The sequence below is a fragment of the Mirounga leonina genome, unplaced genomic scaffold (assembly GCF_011800145.1).
Source record: "Mirounga leonina isolate KUSES-001 unplaced genomic scaffold, KU_Mleo_1.0 Mir_170, whole genome shotgun sequence".
Taxonomy (NCBI): Eukaryota; Metazoa; Chordata; class Mammalia; order Carnivora; family Phocidae; genus Mirounga; species Mirounga leonina.
Window position 1 is genome coordinate 13,362,551 of NW_023270433.1, and position 21,576 is coordinate 13,384,126.

The 21,576-nt window shown below is 38.6% G+C and overlaps 1 protein-coding gene across 1 annotated transcript in view; it reads left to right on the plus strand.

The window, feature by feature from the left end:
- Positions 1-10,061: 10,061 nt before the first annotated feature.
- C5 (complement C5) overlaps positions 10,062-21,576 on the plus strand; it is a 92,114-nt gene continuing 80,599 nt past the window's right edge. Inside the window, exons 1-4 of the mRNA XM_035015921.1 lie at positions 10,062-10,223; positions 13,921-14,113; positions 16,976-17,138; positions 20,394-20,464. Of these exons, the coding sequence (XP_034871812.1) occupies positions 10,159-10,223; positions 13,921-14,113; positions 16,976-17,138; positions 20,394-20,464 (492 nt within the window). The 5' untranslated portion in view covers positions 10,062-10,158. The remainder of the gene's footprint in view (positions 10,224-13,920; positions 14,114-16,975; positions 17,139-20,393; positions 20,465-21,576) is intronic.

Here is a 21,576-nt window from a genome sequence, read left to right on the forward strand (position 1 = left end):
AACACTAAAGATGAAAGCTGGATGATAGCATGGTGGAACAAAAAGATTATGGCCCTTGCCTCTCATGACATTTAAAAATGCCATCGCAACCTTGGACTTCTTTTATGTGAGAAAGAAATAAACATTTATCTCATTTAGCCAACAGTGATTTTGGTTGTCTGCTATATGCAGCCAGAACATAAGTCTAGTTATTGTAAACTCATTTTGTTTGCCTGGCCCTATATAGTTCCCCCATCGTAATGCTCATCACAGTTTGGTTTAACTGTTTGTTTGGTGGTCTGTTTTCAACACTAGACCCCAAGCTCCTTGAGCATCCTGTCTAGTTCCCTGTTGCTGCCCTAGCCACTAGCTCAGTGTCTGGCACATTTTAGATGCCCAGTAAACATTTGTTGAATGAATGACTGCAGGCACACATAAATCTCAATTTTCTCTCCTCTTTTCCTCTTCTCTATCCTTTATATATTATCCCAACTGTCAAACTTCTCCATCTGATTGCCATCCTTCACGTCTCTCCATCACTAATGACAACCCGACCATCTCTCTATCGCACCCCCTCCCCCACCATTCCAGCTCTCTCCAGCACATCCTTCATTCCCAAGTCAGGGATGCCTGGGATGCACACCACCAATTTCACAAGGGTCAAGGACCTGAGTCTTAAAAGGGAGAGCTAGGATGCTAATATGGGTGTTCTCTCCAAGTTCACTTGAAGCTGGATCCCATGTGGCACCTGGGCCTGGGGTTCCAAGGACTCTGAAGGAATTCTGAGAGGCAATTCCAAACCTAAACCATGGTCTTAACAGTTCTCAAGGTGTCCCTTAGCCATGGCCTGGGCCAGGGCTTGGTGCAAGCCTCCCCCCTTATGCGACAGAATTAGCACTCCCCCTTTCCCAAATCCCTGTGGTCTCAGGCCCAGGTTCTGTCCCCAAGACCTGGTACAGTAGCTGTTCAGATGAGGAAACCTGCCCATGCAAGTGAAAGGCTGCCAGGGATGTCCACATGGAGCTGCTTTGTTCGCTCCCCTGACAGAGGAGGAGAAAAGCCTTTAAGAGGCCCCACCCTCAGCGCAGCCAGATCGAATCCATCATCCCCCAAGATTTTATTTTCCTAAGAGAAAAATGCAGAACTTCCAGAAGTAATTCTGTGTGGTCTAGAGGCAGTATGTTATTAAGATGCTGGGTACATGTGGTATGGGATTTAGCATCTACTTCTCCTTCCTAATATATATGCCTTACTTCTAATCTTTGAATCTCTGCCTCCTCCCTAGTAAACCTAGTAAACCTAATACCTAGTCTATTTCTTTCTTTCTTTTTTCTTTACAGCTTTAAAAAAATTATAGTAAGATATATGTAACATAATGTTTATTATTTTAACCATTCATAAGTATACAACTCAGTGGCATTAAATACATTCACAATGTCATGTAACCATCAACATCATTTATAGCCAAAACCTTTTCATCATTTGCAACAAAAACTCTGTACCCATTAAATGATGACTGCTACTCCTGGTCTGTTTCTTGATCAGGGACCCTGCCTCCATCTTGGCCATCCCCTGGCCTCAGCCATATGGTTAGGTAGGTATTACCTATTTGCCAACAATCTTCCTTAATGTGATTTTCTGCCTGGCCTCTTGAAGAATACACCAGGATGACCTACTTGTTATGACATCCCTTTGCTGGACCACGATACTGGCTGTCTCTTTGATCTTGTCCCATTTTGAAAGTGCCCTATAGTTGCTGGTTGCCAAAATGAATGCTCTCTAAGCATCTACAGGCTAAGACACAGTCTGTCCCACCGTTGGGGACTGGCTTACTTATAGGTCATAACTCCTAATTCATGCCAGTCTGTGAGTCTGCTGAAAGTAACCGGGCTGTTGTATCCTTCTGACAACCATCTCCTTCCCAAGCACTTCAACCTCCTTGTCATTCGCCTCCCAGACTGCAATCCCTTTGCCACTTCTCATTTTCCTAGTCTTCAGTCCTTCTATAGCTTCAGTAACTTCTGGAAGTATCCTAGAGCCAAAGCCAGCAGTTTGATGTTGTCTATTATAGTCTCTTACAAGTTTCTCATCTCCTTGACATTCTTTGATCACTCTGCCAATGTCTTGCACTGAGTTATTTGAAGAGACTCCATGAGATGTGTTAAGAGACTTATCTTTGGAGTGAGATGTGAGTCCACTCCTGGCTTAGCTACTCCAGAGCTGGCTTCGGGGGCATGCAACTTGTGCAGTCACAGGGGGCCCAGCACTCAGAAGGGCCCCACTTGCTTTTGAAATTATTATTATTTTTTAAAGATTTTATTTATTCATTTGAGACACAGAGATACAGAGAGAGAGCATGAATAGGGAGAGAGGCAGAGGGAGAGGGAGAAGCAGGCTCCCCGCTGAGCCAGGAGCCCGATGTGGGGCTCGATCCCAGCACCCTGGGATCATGACCCGAGCCAAAGGCAGACACTTAACCATCTGAGCCACCCAGGTGCCCCTGCTTTTGAAATTATTAATAACTTTATCTTTGAACTCGTGTCTGTACGTCTGACAGGGAAATGGAGCAGGCGTGTGAACAGAGGAGATAGGTATGATACATGTGCCCAGCATTCCTTGCTGCCCCATTCACACAGGGCATTCACAATACCCCACGAACACAGAATTCCAGTGGACCCACAGTGTGCAGAAGTTTAGTGAGACTCAAAGTGAGTACAAAATATGCCTGTCATGTCTATGACTGAGCAAGCAGGGGTGCTGATAGCCCTTGGAGGCCACATATTCCTTTGGGACCAGAACTTGGTTTGAATGCAGAAAAAAAGCAGTGGCATTCTAAGAAACACAAATGATGGGAACCTCATCATATTCTTTCTTGTTCATGTTAATAGCCAACAACTTACCCTAAATAGATGACACAGAAGGAAGGAGAAGGACAGTGTAACCCATAGCTCCTTTTCCTTTCAGGCCTTCCCTATTCTTCAATAAGCAAAGGTAGAGAGTGTTGGTAGAATACACACATATAAAAAAATAAAATAACAGTTGAGTTTGTTTTGTGCTACATTTCCAATGTTGTGGTAAGAGCAAAGGATATATGCACGTATGAGCTATGAAAAACAAACTGTCTAATTTTGGTGATTCTACATACGAATTAGTGCATTTTAAACAGCCATTGCACAAAATAAATATGAATGGTAAAATTCATGCCATTAATTTAAACCTCTAATTTTCCTTGACTTAGAATGAAATTAAATAGCAAATAAAAAAATGCCATGGCAAGTTGAGGGAGAGACCACAGAAGAAAGGAAAAGGCTTTTTATGTTTTAATACCTTTAACAGCACTTTTTCTTACTTTTTGAACAAGCAGGTCTACATTTTCATCTTGCAGTGGGACCCTCACATTGTACAGGTGGTCTTGACTACCTCTTTCTATGTGATTCTGGGCTTCCTTCCTTCCTTTAAGCCCTTTCTGATCATCAGTTTCTTTGTCTGTAAAGTGAGAATGATGCCAAATCATGTCAACCTACATCAAGTGGTCTCTGCTGCTGGGCAATCATTTTATTCATTTCCTATTTTTTTTCCTATCTAACTTCCATGAAGATATCTATGGGGCATTCTGGTGAGGGGGAATTTATGGATAAATGGAGGAAAAGAAAATTATATAAAAGGGGGGGCAGATTAAGCCTTTAAGAGGGTTAGCAGTGATTTTTAGAGAAAAATCCATTGAAGGGGTCTGTGATACTTGGCTTTTCCCCCCAATTAATGGAGACTTTTGCATGTTTGCAGGCAGAAAGAAGGAATTGATAAAGCAGGAGAAATAAGAGAGTTAAAAAATAATTGTAGGAACTCCTTACATGTTTATATGATTTTCAATGCTCAGAGATTTCACATTTCAGCATTCTTATAAGAAGGCAAGGTAGGCATTTCTCTCTCCAAGAACTGAAGAAGCTAGTTCTCAGAAGAGACATGAAATTAGAAGCCAGAGTCTACCCTGGAAAGGCATTATGTGTTAGCACTGGCTGTCAATCCGAATTATTCCAGCCAGCTTTGGGATGCCTTTAAGTTACTACCAGCAGGCGGCGCTTTCAGGTAGGCCTCTGAGCCTGTTGTTCTTTTTTTTTTTTTTTTTTAAAGATTTTATTTATTCATAAGTGACAGAGAGAGAGAGAGAGAGAGAGAGAGAGGCAGAGGGAGAAGCAGGCTCCCCGCTGAGCAGGGAGCCCGATGCGGAACTCGATCCCAGGACCCTGGGATCATGACCTGAGCCGAAGGCAGACGCTTAACCATCTGAGCCACCCAGGCTCCCTGAGCCTGTTGTTCTTAAGAATTTAAAGTACACTTGTAAAATTAAAGTATTGGCGATTGGTAGGCAAGTGCCCATTAGCGGTGGTATTGAGTGCAAGGAGCTTTCACCAGCGTTGCATCTTTAGAAAAACAGCTATTCTAGTGTACAAATTTAGTATTGCTAGGTAATAATTTACCTCCAAACTACGTCGCTTAATGTAACAACAAACATTAACTGTCTTCAGTTTTTATGGGCGGGGGGTTCAGGAATGGCTTAGCGGTGTCATTTTTGGCTTGGGTTCTCTCAAGGACCTAAATACATGATCATCCACTGTTGGATTTGAATCACCATATTCCCTAGGATGTGGGAGTTATTCTCTGGCTCTTGCCACCTGTGGCCTTGTCAGGTAATCTTCCCAATCTACCATCTGCCTGGTAGTCTCATTAGCTAGTCTTACCTCAGGTACCCCATGAGGAAGGGAGAGCTGGACATAAGTCAGCCTAGTCCTTCACTTAATGTCATACTTATTCCCATGTTGTACTTTTGAGCCTTTGCCTAGAATATACCATGGCATCTAAATAAGAATCAAAATGTATAGATTGGGCTCTATAAAGTATTATAGAGTTTATAAAATGGAGAATCAATTACAAATAGCTGGAGAAGGTGTCAAAGAGAAGATAAGACTTCAGCCTGGTTTGGTATGTCTCTTTTCTTTTTCCTACTGGCCCCGACACAATCAAATCCCCATCTCTGCAAGTTGTTAGATGTGTTCCCTGAAGCCTCAGTTTCTTCATTGGTAACCTGAGGGTTATAGCACTCTTTAGAGTGGTTGCTCATATTAGGGACAATTTATGTAAGTTCATCATTACAATAATTGATACATGTTAGGAGCTAGTAATTGGTAGCTATTGTGTTGTCATTATTTGGATACTCTTTAAAAGTTGGGAACCTGTCCTCTATGCCTGACTCTGATAAAGCACCTGTCAAAATGCACTGGAGTTTAATAGGTCTTGTTGAGATGGTGAATTAACATTTCTGGCCTTCCTTCTTAATGACTGAGCCACCCAGGCGCCCCTCTGGCCTTCCTTCTTAATTCCTAGACCTACTCCTGGGAAGTAAGAAAATGTTTCAAACAGTATCTTTCATTAGGGTCAGAGTGAGGATGTTCTTTTTGAGGAAAGACCTCTTACAGCTGATGAGGTAAAGTGGTAGGGTGCACATAATCTGCTAATGGAAATCAATGTCATAAACAAGAGAAAAATTTATTTAAATACCTTCTGAAAAGTTTCTGGTCTGTGGGAACCTTTTTGTGCTCCTTTGCTCACTAAGTTAGAATATCAGACTCCCAGGATGTAGCAATTAGATGGACTCTTAAGAGGTCAGTCATCTAATCCCAGACCTTTAATTGACAGTAAACAAACAAAAGAAGTAGGGGCAAAATTCTGCTGTGTGTTCAATGATAAATATTCTTTCATCCTGAGATTCATGCTACCATTGGTGTGGTGTTCTGCCTGGAAGCAGCCAGGAAAATAAAACTATATCAAATACAGATTGCTACAGTGCTGTGCACGTATTTCCAAAAAAGAATGGAAGGTCATAAATCTGTCTTAACCAATAATAATAATTTTCAGATAATAATTTTCAGATGGTCCATTTTCGGACAACCATTTTCTTTTCTTTTCTTTTTTTTTTAAGATTTTATTTATTTGACAGAGAGAGACACAGTGAGAGAGGGAACACAAGCAGGGGGAGTGGGAGAGGGAGAAGCAGGCTTCCAGCTGAGCAAGGAGCCCGATGTGGGGCTCGATCCCAGGACCCCGGGATCATGACCTGAGCCAAAGGCAGACACTTAACAACTGAGCCACCCAGGCGCCCTCGGACAACAATTTTCATGCTATGTGTCAAGAACTATATATATATTTCATTTCATTCTCCCTTAGGCTCTATGAGGCATTATCATTTGATCTTATAGACAATGAAAGTGAGGCTCTAAGCGTTCATTAATTTGCCCAAAGTCACATACCTAGTTAGGTTGAGTCAGGATTTGAATTCAAGCCTCCCTCACTTCAAACCGTCCTTTTTTTTTTTTTTTCCCAATGAAATATTTCAAACTTTTAGGAAAGTACAGCAACTCATCTATCAAATGCCAGTATAACTGCCACTAAACTTCACAGAATTATTCGTAAAATATTGCCATGCTGACTTTAGATCTTCCTTTAAAACAAAAGATAATGGATACAGTAGAAACACTCTATATACCCTTTTCCTACCCCTTCCCCAATTCTCCTTCTCTTTCCAGATATAGCTATTATCCTGATGTAGTATTTCTCTTTCACAGTCATATGTTTATGTTATTACTACTGATGTAAATGTCTAGAGACAATAGCATTGCTTTGCGTTTTTTAAACTTATATAAGCGTTACTATGCTTTTTGTGTCATTTTGTGGATTGTTTTTATCAGCCAACATTGTTTTCCATTGCATGAAAATGCAGTAATTTATTCTCTCTTGTTCTAGGTTGCTGCCAAATTTTGCTATTACAAATCATGCTACAAAGACCATTCCTGTACTGGTCTCTTTGGGCAAATGTGTGAAAGTTTTCTGGGGTAAACACCTAGAGTTTTCACTTTTCCATTATCCTCTCCCAGGCCTCTTGCAGTCTGTGGTGAATTTCTGAGCAATGTTGGGATACCAGGGTCTGGGATATTGGATACAAGTAAGGGATTGTGAAGGAACAAGGGACTTATAGAGGATTTGGTGTTGACAGCCCAAGTCACTTGGGAGAGGGCTTGAATTTGCAGCTAAAGCAGTGGCTCTTGGGCATAAGGAGAAAAGAGATTGGCTTCTCCTTTGGCTTGATCAACTAAAAAACTAATCCTTTAGCTTGATCAGCTGAAAAACCAATTTCAAGCTGGACTTGGAGATGTTGGTGGAAGTAACAGGAATGGACCAAGTGAAACAAGAACACTTGGAAGAGGTTGTTTGGTGCTTTAAGTCGATAGTTTTTAAGCCACGTGTCCAGGGACCCCAGAGTTCCCACTGAGCCTCCTGGAGGGCTACCTGGGGGTGAACGTGGGGGAGACAGGCAGACAGTAGGGTCACCCCTTTCTGCTTCACCTGGAGCACCTCTACTCTATTTTACACATTGGAATTTTTGGTAAGACTTTGTTTCAGTAAACTATTGTAGCTGAATGTTTTTGAAATCCATTTAAATATATAGGAAGACAAGTGACTCATGAGAGATATTTATTTAGGAGGTCCCCAATTAGATGTAGTTTGTACCCCAATATTCCGTCTCACGCGGGTGTTACGGTCGAGCACTTAAATAGACGGAGTAGGCTGCATTCTGCAGTACTGGAAGCAGTAAGCCATATATAGCCCATAATTCTCCTGACGTACCAAATTGAGGGTATACATAGGTTAAGAATAATAATAATAGCATTTGACTGTTTATTCCCCTGGCAGGAACACCTTCATGCCATGGTGACTTCGGGGAATAATAAGTAATTAGGCTACTTGGCTGGAGAATCAAGTAGGACCCAGATCAGGAAGGGCCTTATGAACTAAGTGGAGTCATTTGGGCTCTGTCCTGAGGGCAGAATTGATGTGGCATTAGCAGGAAGATCAGGTGACCACCAAAGTTTCTGCCAGACCTGGATTCTCTTCCTTTAGAGATTCATATTTGTATAAAAGCCAAAGACTCCCTCAAAAGACAACATTTTAAAATGTGAAGAAGAATCCACCTCTGAGTCATGTTTAAAAGGCAGATAAAAAGTTTAAACACTTGAACATGAATTGAATTTTGGTTTTATTGAGGACCTTTGAGATCCATTATTTATTTTATTTTATTATATTTTAAGAGACAGAGCACATGGCGGGGGGGTGGGGGGGTGGACAGAGAAGCAGAGTGAGAGGGAGGGAGAGAAGCAGGCTCCACACTCAGTGCAGAGCCCTACACGGGGCTCCATCTCATGACCCTGAGATCATGACCTGAGCCAAAGTCAAGAGTTGGATGCTTAACCAATTGAGCCACCCAGGTGCCCCAAGATCCCTTATTTTAAAATATGTTTTCTACCAGGAAAACATGCCAGTGGTTTGCAAATATCATTTATCAATATTGACTCTATAATACAAGCAAACTTCCTTGCACTTAAAATACAAATATCCATGATGATTTGAGTATTCTTGCTTTCTCCAAAGTATCCTTTCCCGAAAATGATGGCAAAAGGACTTTGTTTTAACTTGATCCATCTTTCGCAACCCAGTTTAATCATTTTACAGATTCCCTTTTGAAACAAATGGGCTAGATTGTCAGACAATTGTGGCAGATTTTTATCATTTCAATAACATTTGCAAGAAATATCATTAGTGAAATTTGTGTATCAAATTTTCCTTTGTGTGACTTTTTTCTAATGAGTTTAATACTAAAGTGTTGGTAAAGTAAAACCTTATTAATTCAAAGCAAGGAATGCCATGTGACCATAAAACATCTGAATTATAGAAAAATGTTTAGAGAAATCTGTTTTGTTACTTTAAAATAGAGTGCCTAATCTGATCTCAGGGTCCTGGGATTGAGCCCCGAGTCAGGCTCTGTGCTCAGTTCAGAGTCTGCTTGAGATTCTCTCTCTCCCTCTTGCTCACTCTCAAAAAAATAAATAAATCTTTAAAAATAATAAAATAGGGGTGCCTGGGGGGCTCAGTTGTTAAGTGTCTTCCTTCGACTCAGGTCATGATCTCAGAGTCCTGGGATCGAGCCCCACTTCGGGCCCCCTGCTCCGCGGGACGCCTGCTTCTCCCTCTCCCACTCGCCCTGCTTATGTTCCCTCTCTCGCTGTGTCTCTCTCTGTCAAATAAATAAATAAAATCTTTAAAAATAATAATAATAAAATAAAATAGAGTACCTATTATGTAGTAAGGTAGAAATGAGTACAAATAAAAGGAAGGTCGTATGTAAAAATTTTTCCAGTGAACATAAAACATAAAAATCTCAAAGACAAAATTTTATTTCATCCTCTAGTTACTAGATTTATTATAGGAAGCTTTGTTTTTCTTTGGTTCTCATATTAAAATTATTAAAATCTTCATTGAAAGGTATAAACGTGAGTTTATTTTTTTAAAAAGATACACTCCATCAGAATGAATGTAAATTTTGAATTTGTGTCATATGAATTAATAGATATTGGAGGATATCCACTCCCTACTAAATATGAAAGTATTTGCTTGGTTATCACCTAGAGAATGCTGCCAGGTCCTCCACATGGCATTTTCATTGCCTCTCGCAACCTTTCCTCTACCTAATGTTCAACTTCTTCTCTAGACTGGGGTGACGAAGGCACCATTCTACAGAGCTTCTTTGCAGATCCATCTCATCCTTAGGCCATTTCCAGTGCCACGGACACTCCTGCTCAGGATTTCTCTAGAAAGACCACCTCACGAGCCCTGTCTAAACCAGACCCGTCCGAAAATCACCTCCTTTTGAAACTGAATCCAAGTAGGTCTCTGTCAGTATCAGAGTGCATCTACCGGAGGTATGCTCACAGATGATACATCAGAATGATTGTCCTGATAAGAGGGGAAAGGCCAAAGGCAACGAGATTGACTTGCTCCTAGCTTTGAGCCATTCACTGTAGTGCCAAAGTCCCATGTTAGAATATCCTTATTTGTATTAAGCAAAATAAACCTCTAGGTGTAAATCCCTATAAAATATCTCCTACCTTTACATCTGGACATGAAAGGGTGTTTCAGTTCTGATTTTAGTTTTCCTCCTTAGTAGTCCCTCTTTCTGACATTAATCATTAACCAGTAAACTAACTTACCCAAATTCTTCAAGCTCAGTTTACATAAAAGGAGAGTAATCTTCAAGAAGGTTATACCCATGGTTTACTGCGAACTCCAGCCATGGGCCTTTGGGGCACACTCTGTTTTTTAATATTCCTCGGTACAAGTTGGGGACAGGAACAAACGTAAGTAAAAGAACCCATCTTCATTTTTCAGTGTATCTTAGGTGAGAGGAGTGGAAAATTTAACAGACCGTGTTAATTTGAAAATAACTTTCTACTTCCTAGAACACCAAGTGAATAGTCTCATCTCTGAATGAGAAAGTCATGGAAGCATCTTGATGTGATGAGTGGCTACCAATACGGCAGCTTTATGGGATTATTATTTATAAAAGTTTACCTAAGTGATTGTTGGAATTCCTCTTCCAAAAAGCGCAAAATAAACTCAAAATGATAAACTTTCTTGCCATTGATTGCTTATTTGTATTTGGTACATAGTTTTTTCTTTGTATGTTCCAGGTACTGCACATAGTAAAGCAAGTGTTACTTTGGGGTCAGTTCTAATACTGTGATTTGAAAAAACGATTGTAATTATTTCTAAATTTATGAATTCTTCACAAATTTCAGTGTTATTACTGGAATATTGTGCATTTTAAGGTATGTCTTAAAAATACTGATTTTGTATCTAGAGATAACATTTATTATTGAGAAGGAACTGGAGAGTATCTAATTGAATCTACTCATTTCACAAATAAGTCCAGACAGAGGGGAAAGTGACTTGCCAAAGATCATGCTGCTGGAGGGAGACAAAAGCAGGGCTTTTATTAAAGACTCTTTTTTACCACTTCAATTCATTTTTTCATTTGTCATTTCATTTGAAAAATTTCATTTTTCATTTGTATATATATATACAAATATGTAAAATATAAATATATACTCAGGATATCATAAATTTATAACACTCTCCCACCCCTAATCTGATTTTCTCACATGGCCACAATCACCCCATTCCCCAAGTAGTTCTTGTATAACCCTTTTTAAAAGACAAGTGGCAGAAGTTCAAGAGAGATTGAGATTAGCGAGTTCAAATCAGTGGTAGAACTAGGACTAGCACCCGGGTCCCCTGATTCTGAATTCTTTCCACGACACTGTACTGGCCCTTAATAAGCATCTCCTCTCTTTCTCTGAAAAAAAAAGCGAGAATGTACCATTTACAGCATGGCAACCAATTTAATTAACTTGATTGACTGATTGATTCAACAAAAATTTATTGAGCACCTACCATGTGATAGGCACTAGGGATACAGTAGATGGTATAAAGCTTGCATTCTGGTGGGAGAAGCAAATCATGGATGGGTGAATGAACCAATGAATGAAGGAATAAATAAGGTCGAGTGGTTATTATGCAAGGAGGAAAAAAATAAAGGAGAATCAGAGGATAAGGAAATGATGGGGTCATTACCCAAAAGTGTAGAGAGGAAAGGTTCTTTAAGGAGGTGATGCTCAAACAGAATTTGAAGGACGTGAGGCGAAAGCAAACTATGCAAATATCTGGGGAAAGAACATTCCAGGTAGAGGGCAAGATAATATTGTTGCCTCTCTGCAAGCTCAGTGGCCTGATCCTCTTAAACTATTGAAAGAAAATAAGAAAAATGTGATATATTTTTTAAATATGATTTTTTTATATGAATAGATTGTGGTCCTGATAAACCAGTAAAGACCAAAATCTGTATGATTCCAAAGCCATCTTTTAGAGACTTCTAAATAATGAATATTTTATGTTTTATCACTGCCACCACCACATAGACAATTCAAAATTAAAACAATATGAAACTGAAAAAGATAAAATTTGCAAGAATGCCAAAACTAAAAGAGCTTTTTTTCCCCTAGATTTTTCAGATTGCGAAACTCTTGCTAAATCCAGTTTAGTATAGCAATTGAAATTGTTAATTCCGGAAACAGGCTGCTTGGGTTGAGTTCCCAATTCTATAACTTAACTGTGTGACCTTGGGCAAGTTCATTATCAGTTTCTTCATCTGTGAAATGGGAGTAATAACAAGACATTTCTCACAGAGTGTTTGTAGCCACACAGTGAGTTTATATATATATAGTCCTTAGAACAGTGCCTCGCACAGGGTAAGATTTCAGGAAATATGCCTTATTATCAGCAGAGCTTAACTTTTCTCATTTTCTACTGTTCCTGGGTAAGCATTTGAGGAATTCAGATGATGGTTGGAAGTCTGGAGATTCTTTTCCCTCTTTTATCATTTGTCTATAAGTGATTCCAAGTTAGTTATCATGTAGGAGACTGACAGATGTTTTAAAAGGATGTAATTGCTTCCAAATTAATTTTATGGTTACTAGAGACTCGTTGGCTCTTTAAATGTCGTAGTGTTGGCAGGGGCCTGTAAGAATTCTGCCAGGTGCGGTGGCAGGTGGCCTCCAGGCCTGTTCGGCCACTTGAATTAGTCACTATGACCTTTTGTGTTGAAGCGCACTTCTCTCTTCCTCTGTAAGAGCACATGTAGCTCTCACTGTTCAAATTAGATACTTTCATGATATTTAATTAATAGCCTAGTTTATATTCTAAGTTTTCTTTTCATAAAACATTGAAAATACACACATTTTAAAAATGTTACTTCAAAGACTTATATAAATTCACTTCCATTCTTGTATAAACCACATGAAAAATAAAACTGGAAATAATAGCCTGTGGTTGTGAACATAGCTTCTAATCTTGACCTCAATTATACACGTTAACGACTGAGAGAAAGATGTGACTATAAAGTTCTGCCTCATTCACTTACAAGCCGTGTGACCATGGTCAAATTATCCTCTTTTCACTTGCAAAATAGGAATAATATCAGTATCTACACCATTGGCCTGTTGTAAAAATTAAAAGAGTTGTATATAGAGTGCCAATGCAGCCTCTCCTATGGTGATAATATTCACTTAGTATCATCATTGTTGTATGATTGTTACTATTCTTCAAAGACCTCCATCCCTCCTTCCATTTCTAAATGCATTCCCCCAGCTCACTCTTACCGTATCCTTTTCTTTATCCACTCATGGTATAACACAATACTTCTAAGATTACTTCTTTTTAACTAATTTAGTGAAATTAATGAATCTTAACATTTATTGAGTACAAAGCATGCTAGGTGTTTTCATATACACATTCTCATTTCCTCCTCACTGCAAGCTGGTCAGGAAGGTGATATTTTCACAAGTCAGTTATTTTGGTCTTAGAAAGTGTGAGTGACTTTACCATGGTCACTCAGCCAGTAGATGACAGAGTTGCAATTCAAGCACTGGTGTCTTTTTTTTTTTTTTAAAGATTTTATTTATTTATTTGAGAGAGAGAGAATGAGAGAGAGCACATGAGAGTGGGGAGGGTCAGAGGGAGAAGCAGACTCCCTGCCGAGCAGGGAGCCCGATGCGGGACTCGATCCCGGGACTCCAGGATCATGACCTGAGCCGAAGGCAGTCGCTTAACCAACTGAGCCACCTAGGCGCCCCACAAGCACTGGTGTCTTTGTTGCCTTTTTCTTCATTGAGCAAAAATATTGACCCTATTTACATGTTCCAGTCAACAGCTTTTTAAAAGTCTTTCTCTGCTGCAGTAGCTCAGGGAAAGTGTTATTATTTCTAAATGTTAACTAAATCTCCAGTTCTGTTTCTCAAGTCTTAATTCTAAGCTACTTCTTTTTGGAAACTATGTTGAAATTATCACAGATCACTTATAAACTTTGATTTAAAAATAATCATTTTTAAGTTGAGAAAATGTGCCTATTTGAGTCTCTCAAGTGAGATGAAAAAATTAAGAATATAATGAAATACATCACCTCAAGATATTGGTCCTACTCTTTTCCTGTTTCAACAGGTATGTCATTTCAGCCCCAAAAGTATTCCGTGTCGGAGCATCTGAAAATATTGTAATTCAAGTTTATGGCTATACTGACGAATTTGATGCCACCATCTCTATTAAAAGTTATCCTGATAAAAAATTTAGTTACTCTTCAGGCCATGTTACTTTATCCTCAGAAAATAAATTCCAAAACTCTGCAGTCTTAACAGTATGTATTTATTCTTCATTTTCTTTATACATACAGGATATTCTCAATAAAATGTGTACCAGGTTTGAATGTTGATAACGTAGAGATTTGGGCCATTTGTATCACCCACCACTGTGTGATTACTAAGCGATGTCAGTCACCAATGATCACATGGATGAAACAGAAAATTCTAAATTGGAGAGTCGTATCTGCTTTTTGTGCAATGCATGTAAATTATGATGTTTGTATTGGAAAATAAAATTGTACTAATGTACATATTTGGAAATGAATTGAAAATACTTGTTTACTGTGAAAATTATCATTACATAAAATAGAAAAATATGAATATGCATCTTGATCTGTAATGCATTGCCTACAAAAACCCAATTAAACTCTGATATTCATCAATTATAGCTTCCAAAGCTAATAAAATTATTGATTACTAAACTGAATAGCTCTCATTGGAAACCTGTAGTTAATACAAAGAACAATATGGATCAAATAACTTTTCCTTCTATTTAGATATCGTAGTGTACCTTGGTTAGAGAAGCACTTGCAACTCATTTCTAAGATTTTATTTATTTTTTAGAGAGCGAGCGAGAGAGAAACAGCATGAGAGGGGAGAGGGTCAGAGGGAGAAGCAGGCTCCCCGCAGAGCCGGGAGCCCGATGTGGGACTCGATCCCAGGACCCTGGGATCATGACCTGAGCCGAAGGCAGACGCTTAACCATCTGAGCCACCCAGGCGCCCTTGCAACTCATTTCTTATTTAAAATTCTAACTAAAAATTACTTTCATACTCAAAATATTGTTTTAAAGTCTGATAAAAATTCAAAAATAAAAAACGAGAAAATCAAAGACTACTAGAATTGGAAGGGGCTCTGAGGTTAATTTAGACCAGTGTTTATTTTTATTTTTAAAGATTTTATTTATTTATTTGACAGAGAGGTAGGAGAGAGCACAAGTAGGCAGAGCATCAGGCAGAGGGAGAGGGAGAAGCAGGCTCTCTGCTGAGCAGGGAGCCCAATGCAGGGCTCGATCTCAGGACCCTGGGATCATGACATGAGCCGAAGGCAGCTGCTTAACTGACTGAGCCACCCTGGCACCCCTAGATCAGTGTTTCTTTAAAGTGAGCTCTTTAAAAAGAAATTTAAAATTTAAATTTTAAAACAGCTTAAGATTAGAATTATATTGATATTTAGTATTTTGAATTTATTTTGTATATTTGTTTTGATTTTATAATTATGTAAAACTCATAAGCATAAGATTACACCCAGTCTTAGGTTTGTACATATTTAAGTACCATTGTAATAAAAATAAATTTTTATTATATTATAAATAATAAGAAGTCAGCACTGAGAGTCCTCCAGAACATTTTATCCTTTAAAAGAGGTCTGTGTATTACTCAAGTTTGAGAAACACTGATCTAAATATGTTCTAACCAAATGTAAGAATTTTTTCATTAATGTTCTTGATTGTAAACGCTTGAATTTCTTAAATACTTCCACTTACTAGATTTATTAAGAATTAAAATTAATTGCCCAATTAATTTCAGTGGACACTCTTATCTGATGTCACTAAGCTGTTTAGTGTGGCTGTTACCTTTAAATTTAGATCAATCAAATTTAACTATAATAAAAAATTCAGTTCATGAGTCACAATAGTCCCATTCCAAGTGCTCAAATAGCCACATGTGACTGGCAAGTACCATGTTGACAACATAGATATAGAATGTTTTCATCATCATAGAAAGTTCTCATGACTCGTGCAGACTCAGTTAATTGAAAGATTAACTAGAGATTCATAAAACTGCATGCATATCTTCAGCATTTAATTTTATCTTAACATTATAATGTATCTTTGTTTGCCAATTGTTTGATGTCATGCCAAGGTCTTTAAGCATGGGTCCCCCGGTTCGAGTGTCAAATCTTATTTATTACATGTCATACCTTTAACAAATCATCTTTGCTTACAGTTTCTGTTCCTTTAAAGTGGAGACGGAGCTTAAAGACACTTGCAAGGCAGTCTGAGTGCAGAATCTTTATAGGCTGTTACTGTCTGTCTTCCAAACTTTGACAGTGCTCTCACGTTTGATTCCATAGCAGTTGGTTTTAGTGATTTACTTTTATCCCATGTGTCCAAAGCCTGAGTTTTCATAAAAACACTCTTCTTTCTTTTATTTACTCTTTATGTATTATATTTGCATATCATGCAATGTAAAGTGGATAATTACAATTACATACACCAAATGAGAAAGCATGCAGCTCAATGGGTGGGAGCAGAGGGATAGAGATATAGTACAATGTGTCCTGAGCATCAGTCAGGATGTTGAACTGAGGGAGTGGACAGCATATTAATCAAGTGCTGACCAAGTGAAAGTTTGTTAAGAAGCTTCTGTGGTAGGGGCGCCTGGGTGGCTCAGTCATTAAGCGTCTGCCTTCGGCTCAGGTCATGATCCCAGGTCCTGGGATCGAGTCCCACATTGGGCTCCCTGCTCGGCGGGAAGCCTGCTTCTCCCTCTCCCACTCCCCCTGCTTGTGTTCCCTCTCTCGCTGTCTCTCTCTCCATCAAATAAATAAATAAAATCTTAAAAAAAAAAAAAAGAAGCTTCTGTGGTAGTAATTTTACTAAATACATATAAAATTTAGGAAACATGGAAACCAAAAGACTTTTAATTGCTTAAAGCTAAATTTTTACTATGATATTTGACACTGACAGGCTTTGGGTAAAATGTATTCACTATTCTGTCTCTACTACTTTTTAAATGGTTAAATACATATGCTCTTTTTTTGCGTGTTTTAGTGAGGTGACAGTGGTATTTAGATAATCAACATGTTTTATAACCTAAGTTATACTCTATTCTGTCATTTTTTTTTTTTTACAGATACAACCCAAACAATTGTCTGGAGGACAAAACCCAGTTTCACATGTATATTTGGAAGTTGTATCGAGGCATTTTTCAAGATCAAAAAAAGTGCCAATAACCTATGACAATGGATTTCTCTTCATTCATACAGACAAACCTATCTACACTCCACAACAGTCAGGTATGGTATAAGATGCTGCTTCCTCTGGTGGAGAGGGGGTGATTGCCATATTGTAGAGATTTTTTAACACTTGAAATTAAGTGCAGACAAGTTTCCAACTTGCTTAAAGAGTCTCAACTCCTAATGACTTTTACATTTATAAATACCATTTTAATTTAAAAGTTATATGGAAATTGCTAAATACATAATTTAAACTTAAACATAAATTTTAAGTTCATATGGAAACTGCAAAATCTACAATTACATTATCTGCCCCATTAGTTATTTTTATGAAGAAAAAAGCTTTTTAAAAATTGTGAAATGTTGTGTTATATCTTATTTATTAAACAAGTGTAAGACGTAATTGCAAATATAGTTTTGACAGTGGGAAAATAATTTATTATAGAGCCATGTTCATAAAAAAAATTCCTTTGACTTTGGAGCTATTCTTCAAATTCAGAAAATAAATCCAACCCTAGGGGATCAGATATTTCAGCAAAGAATAAACTAGATCACAGAAATATATAGATATTAATTTTCTAAGGGGAATCTACCTAAGAAAATTTCTAATAGAACATGGCTTCATAGTCATGGTTCCTCTGTTAGTGGGAAAAAGGGCAGAATAGAGATAATAGAATTTACCTCACTGAATTGTTGTGAGAGGTAGCTGAATTCATATGGGTAAAGCATTTAAAACAGTGCCCAGAACAGAGTAAGCACTAGGAAAGTGTTTTCCATTACTGTTTAATCTGTGGAATAGCACAAAGCCTTATTTACACAGAAGAAAAAAAAAATTACTTAAAAGTAGTTCTCTTAGAAATTGATTAAATCTTGCTATTTATAGCTCTAATATCCTAATCCACACATTTAATCTGCAGATCCTTGAGGGATTTTTAGTATAAGCATCTTTAGGATAAAGGTTTAAATCTTCAAGGCTTTGTAGGGTAAGGAATTTAGCATATTGACCAAAATCCTTCAATGCCATGCAGCCTGTGTCCTGCCTTCCCCTCCAGCTTTCTCAGTCACCATGCTCCCCTTCATCTGTGGAAACCAGACCAAATGACCTCTTTCTATTTGCTTTCTCACACTCTTCCCCCCACCCCCCACCCCCATATGAAGACCTGTATATCTCTGCCCGGTACATCCATTCCCCGCCCCCCCACCCCTCCACTTTGCCTTATTAATACCTATGCAACCCTAACATGTCATCCCTAGAGGGCAGCCTTCTCTGACCTCTCTGATGGCTTCAACTCTCCTTCTTCTATGCTCTCAGGAAGCCGGGCAGTGCTCTTTGTAATGCTCCCCACCCTGGAATTGTACATACACTTGTGTGATCATGTGTTCACTCTCTCCTCCCCTCCATTGGAAGACTTCCATGCCTGATCTGTCTCACCGCCATATCTCCAAGTGCAGCATAGTGCCTGTACATAGAAGACATTAATAAGTTTTTTAAAACCTAATAAGCCATATCTTTGGTACTAAAGAATTAGATTGATCTTGCCTCTGATACACTGTTGCTATGAAGACAAGATTAATTCTATTCTAAACACAAACTGGGTTAGAAATTAGATAAGTAGTAGGCATAGAAATAATAATACTAAAATAAAAATAATAAGCATTTATTGAGTAGTTATTATGTGCCAGGCTATATAAAAGCTTTGTCTCATTTAGTTCTCATAACACTATAAAGCAGATACTAGCGTTTCTGTTTTAAGATGAGAGAACTAAGATTTAGAGGGATTTAGTATCCCATTCCAGGGCCACTAGGAAGTGGTAGTCGTAGGAGTGAAACCAAAGTTTTGAACTCCAGGGCATGAGCTCTTACTTTTTTGTGATATACTGCCTCTGGCAGCCTCCCAGTGATGCTCAGGGATGAACTGGGTATGTCCATAATATAGGAGGGAGCACACAAGGTGGGAGAAGAATATAGGAGGGAGGACGGAAGGTGGAGGACACAAGATGGGAGAAGAATATAGGAGGGAGGACACAAGGTGGGAGAAGAATATAGGAGGGAGGACGCAAGGTGGGAGAAGAATATAGGAGGGAGGACGCAAGGTGGCAGAAGAATATAGGAGGGAGGACGCAAGGTGGGAGAGGAATATAGGAGGGAGGACGCAAGGTGGGAGAAGGGGGGGACAGCAGAGTGTGTATGTGTGTATGAGGGATTTACTGAACATTTTGCTTTGACCTTATGGTCTTAGTGAAACCAATTTTGGAGAGTTTAATGTGACTTCTCATGTAGAGCTTTACATAGTACTGACCCTTTAAAGGGCTTATGGCTCCAGTTCAGTTTTATTTTGTGAGTAAAGTTTTGGCCATGAAATGATTTGAGCCTCAGTAAATGAACATCAGAGAAATTACAATATTTCATATTGGAAGGAACTAGAACAGCATGTCTCAAGCAGCTAAGAGTTCAATTCTAGCAGATGCAATTGTTTAAAAGGCAGGGATCTCTTAATGGACAGAAACAAATGAAAAGAACTAATTTTTCTTGAGCTCTTGCCATTACTCATTTAACAATGATGGAACAATTAAAGGATCTGGCTCAATGAATCTAACAAAACCATACAATTCAAAGCTGCCTTTAGCTACAATAAGGGATACTTTGGGGACTTTTTGGTTTTTATATGTGCAAGAGTGTATAATGTCAAAATCAAACTATCTAATTTTCCATTAAAATCTACAACTCTAGGGGCACCTGGGTGGCTCAGTCGTTGGGCGTCTGCCTTCGGCTTGGGTCATGATCCCAGGGTTCTGGAATCGAGCCCCGCATCGGGCTCCCTGCTTGGTGGGGAGCCTGCTTCTCCCTCTCCCACTCCCCCTGCTTGTGTTCCCTCTCTCGCTGTGTCTCTCTCTGTCAAATAAATAAAATCTTAAAAAAAAAAATCTACAACTCTAATATGAGACAATATAGTATGCTCCCATATAACCATATGGGAGAGATTACTGTTTTGCTACAATGAAATTCTCAATAAACAATGGTCTAATGTATGTTCCCAAAAAGTTGTATGGAAATATATTTTAATAAAGTGGACTGTACTTTAAATTCACCAGGAAAAGTAGCTCTTTAAAGGAATCCAAGAGGGTTCTCTTTAAAGGAAAATAATCTTTAGTAATATATATGTCTGTAAACTAACTTTTTCTCTCCTTTAAGTATGAATTTTTGTGATATGATTTTTTAAAAATCATACTCATCTCCTTTAAGGATGATTATTGTAAAAAATCAAAATACCCTGTGTTTAGCAGAGGTTTTGATGATATCAATTGTTCTTACAGTAAAGGTTAGAGTTTACTCACTGAATGACGACTTGAAACCAGCCAAAAGAGAAACTGTCTTAACTTACATAGTAAGTATGTTATTTATTTATGTAATAATTTAATTCATCTTTAGGGTAAGATACATTGTTCCATAACCCTGCCCTAACACCACACTAACTCATTCAATGTTGGGTAAATGGTTCCTGAACATCTTCTATAAGTATAACATTGTAAATCTATACCTCTGCAATAGATATATGTAAAATGCTCATGAAAATTCACTTTCAGCAAGTTATGATTTTGAACTAAATCCTTTAAATATATACTTCATGGTTTCTTTCTTAGAGAGCATCAATCAATCACTATGAATTGATTGAATATTAATTGAGTATTACATATGAGATTTTTGATTTGTACAATTCAAGATAAAGAATTACAATCTGGGCACTTACACTTAAGAAACTGAGGTTAGTAACATACTAGCACATGTGAAAAATAGTGTTAAACCATGAGATAAGGATCAGCAGTTATCAACACTTTACCAGTGATGTGTAACAGATGACATGCCTACGTGCAAAAAGCTCCCATGGTCTTACCCAGTTTGTGTCACAACCCTACAAAATTATTGTGGGGAAATAACTGCCCACCTATTAACAGTAGGTATATTACCCATGGCCCTTCCCTGTAGGCTGCAGCACTTGTTTTCCTACTAACAAACCCTAGAAGCTAAAAACCCTTACCAGAACACAAGTAAAAAAGAGGAATGTATACGGATAACTTTGAATGCTTTATAGCCTACACAAATCATAAACCTTTCACAAACTTTAACGTCTGACTATTTTATAGTGGATTACTTGTGAAACATCAGAGTATGCCAAGACTGTGGTTGATAACTACTGATATAGACGGTAAACTCCCGTAGTCCAGAAAAGAGATCAGGGAGGCTAAGGGACCCGTCAAGGTAGAGGTGAGATTTGAACTGGGCCTGGAACAATGAGTAGGATTGAGAGCAGTGGAGAAGACATGGGCGGGTTGCTGGAAAGGAGCAACAGACAGCAGTTCGAGGTGAAAGGGATCGGACATGAAGAAAGCAACCTGATTCCAGGGCAGAGGCATCCCTGGGAACAGAGAGGAAAGTAAGATTTGAAAGTTAGGCTAGGGCCACAGACTTGAATCACCAGACCTGGAAGTGAAGACTTCA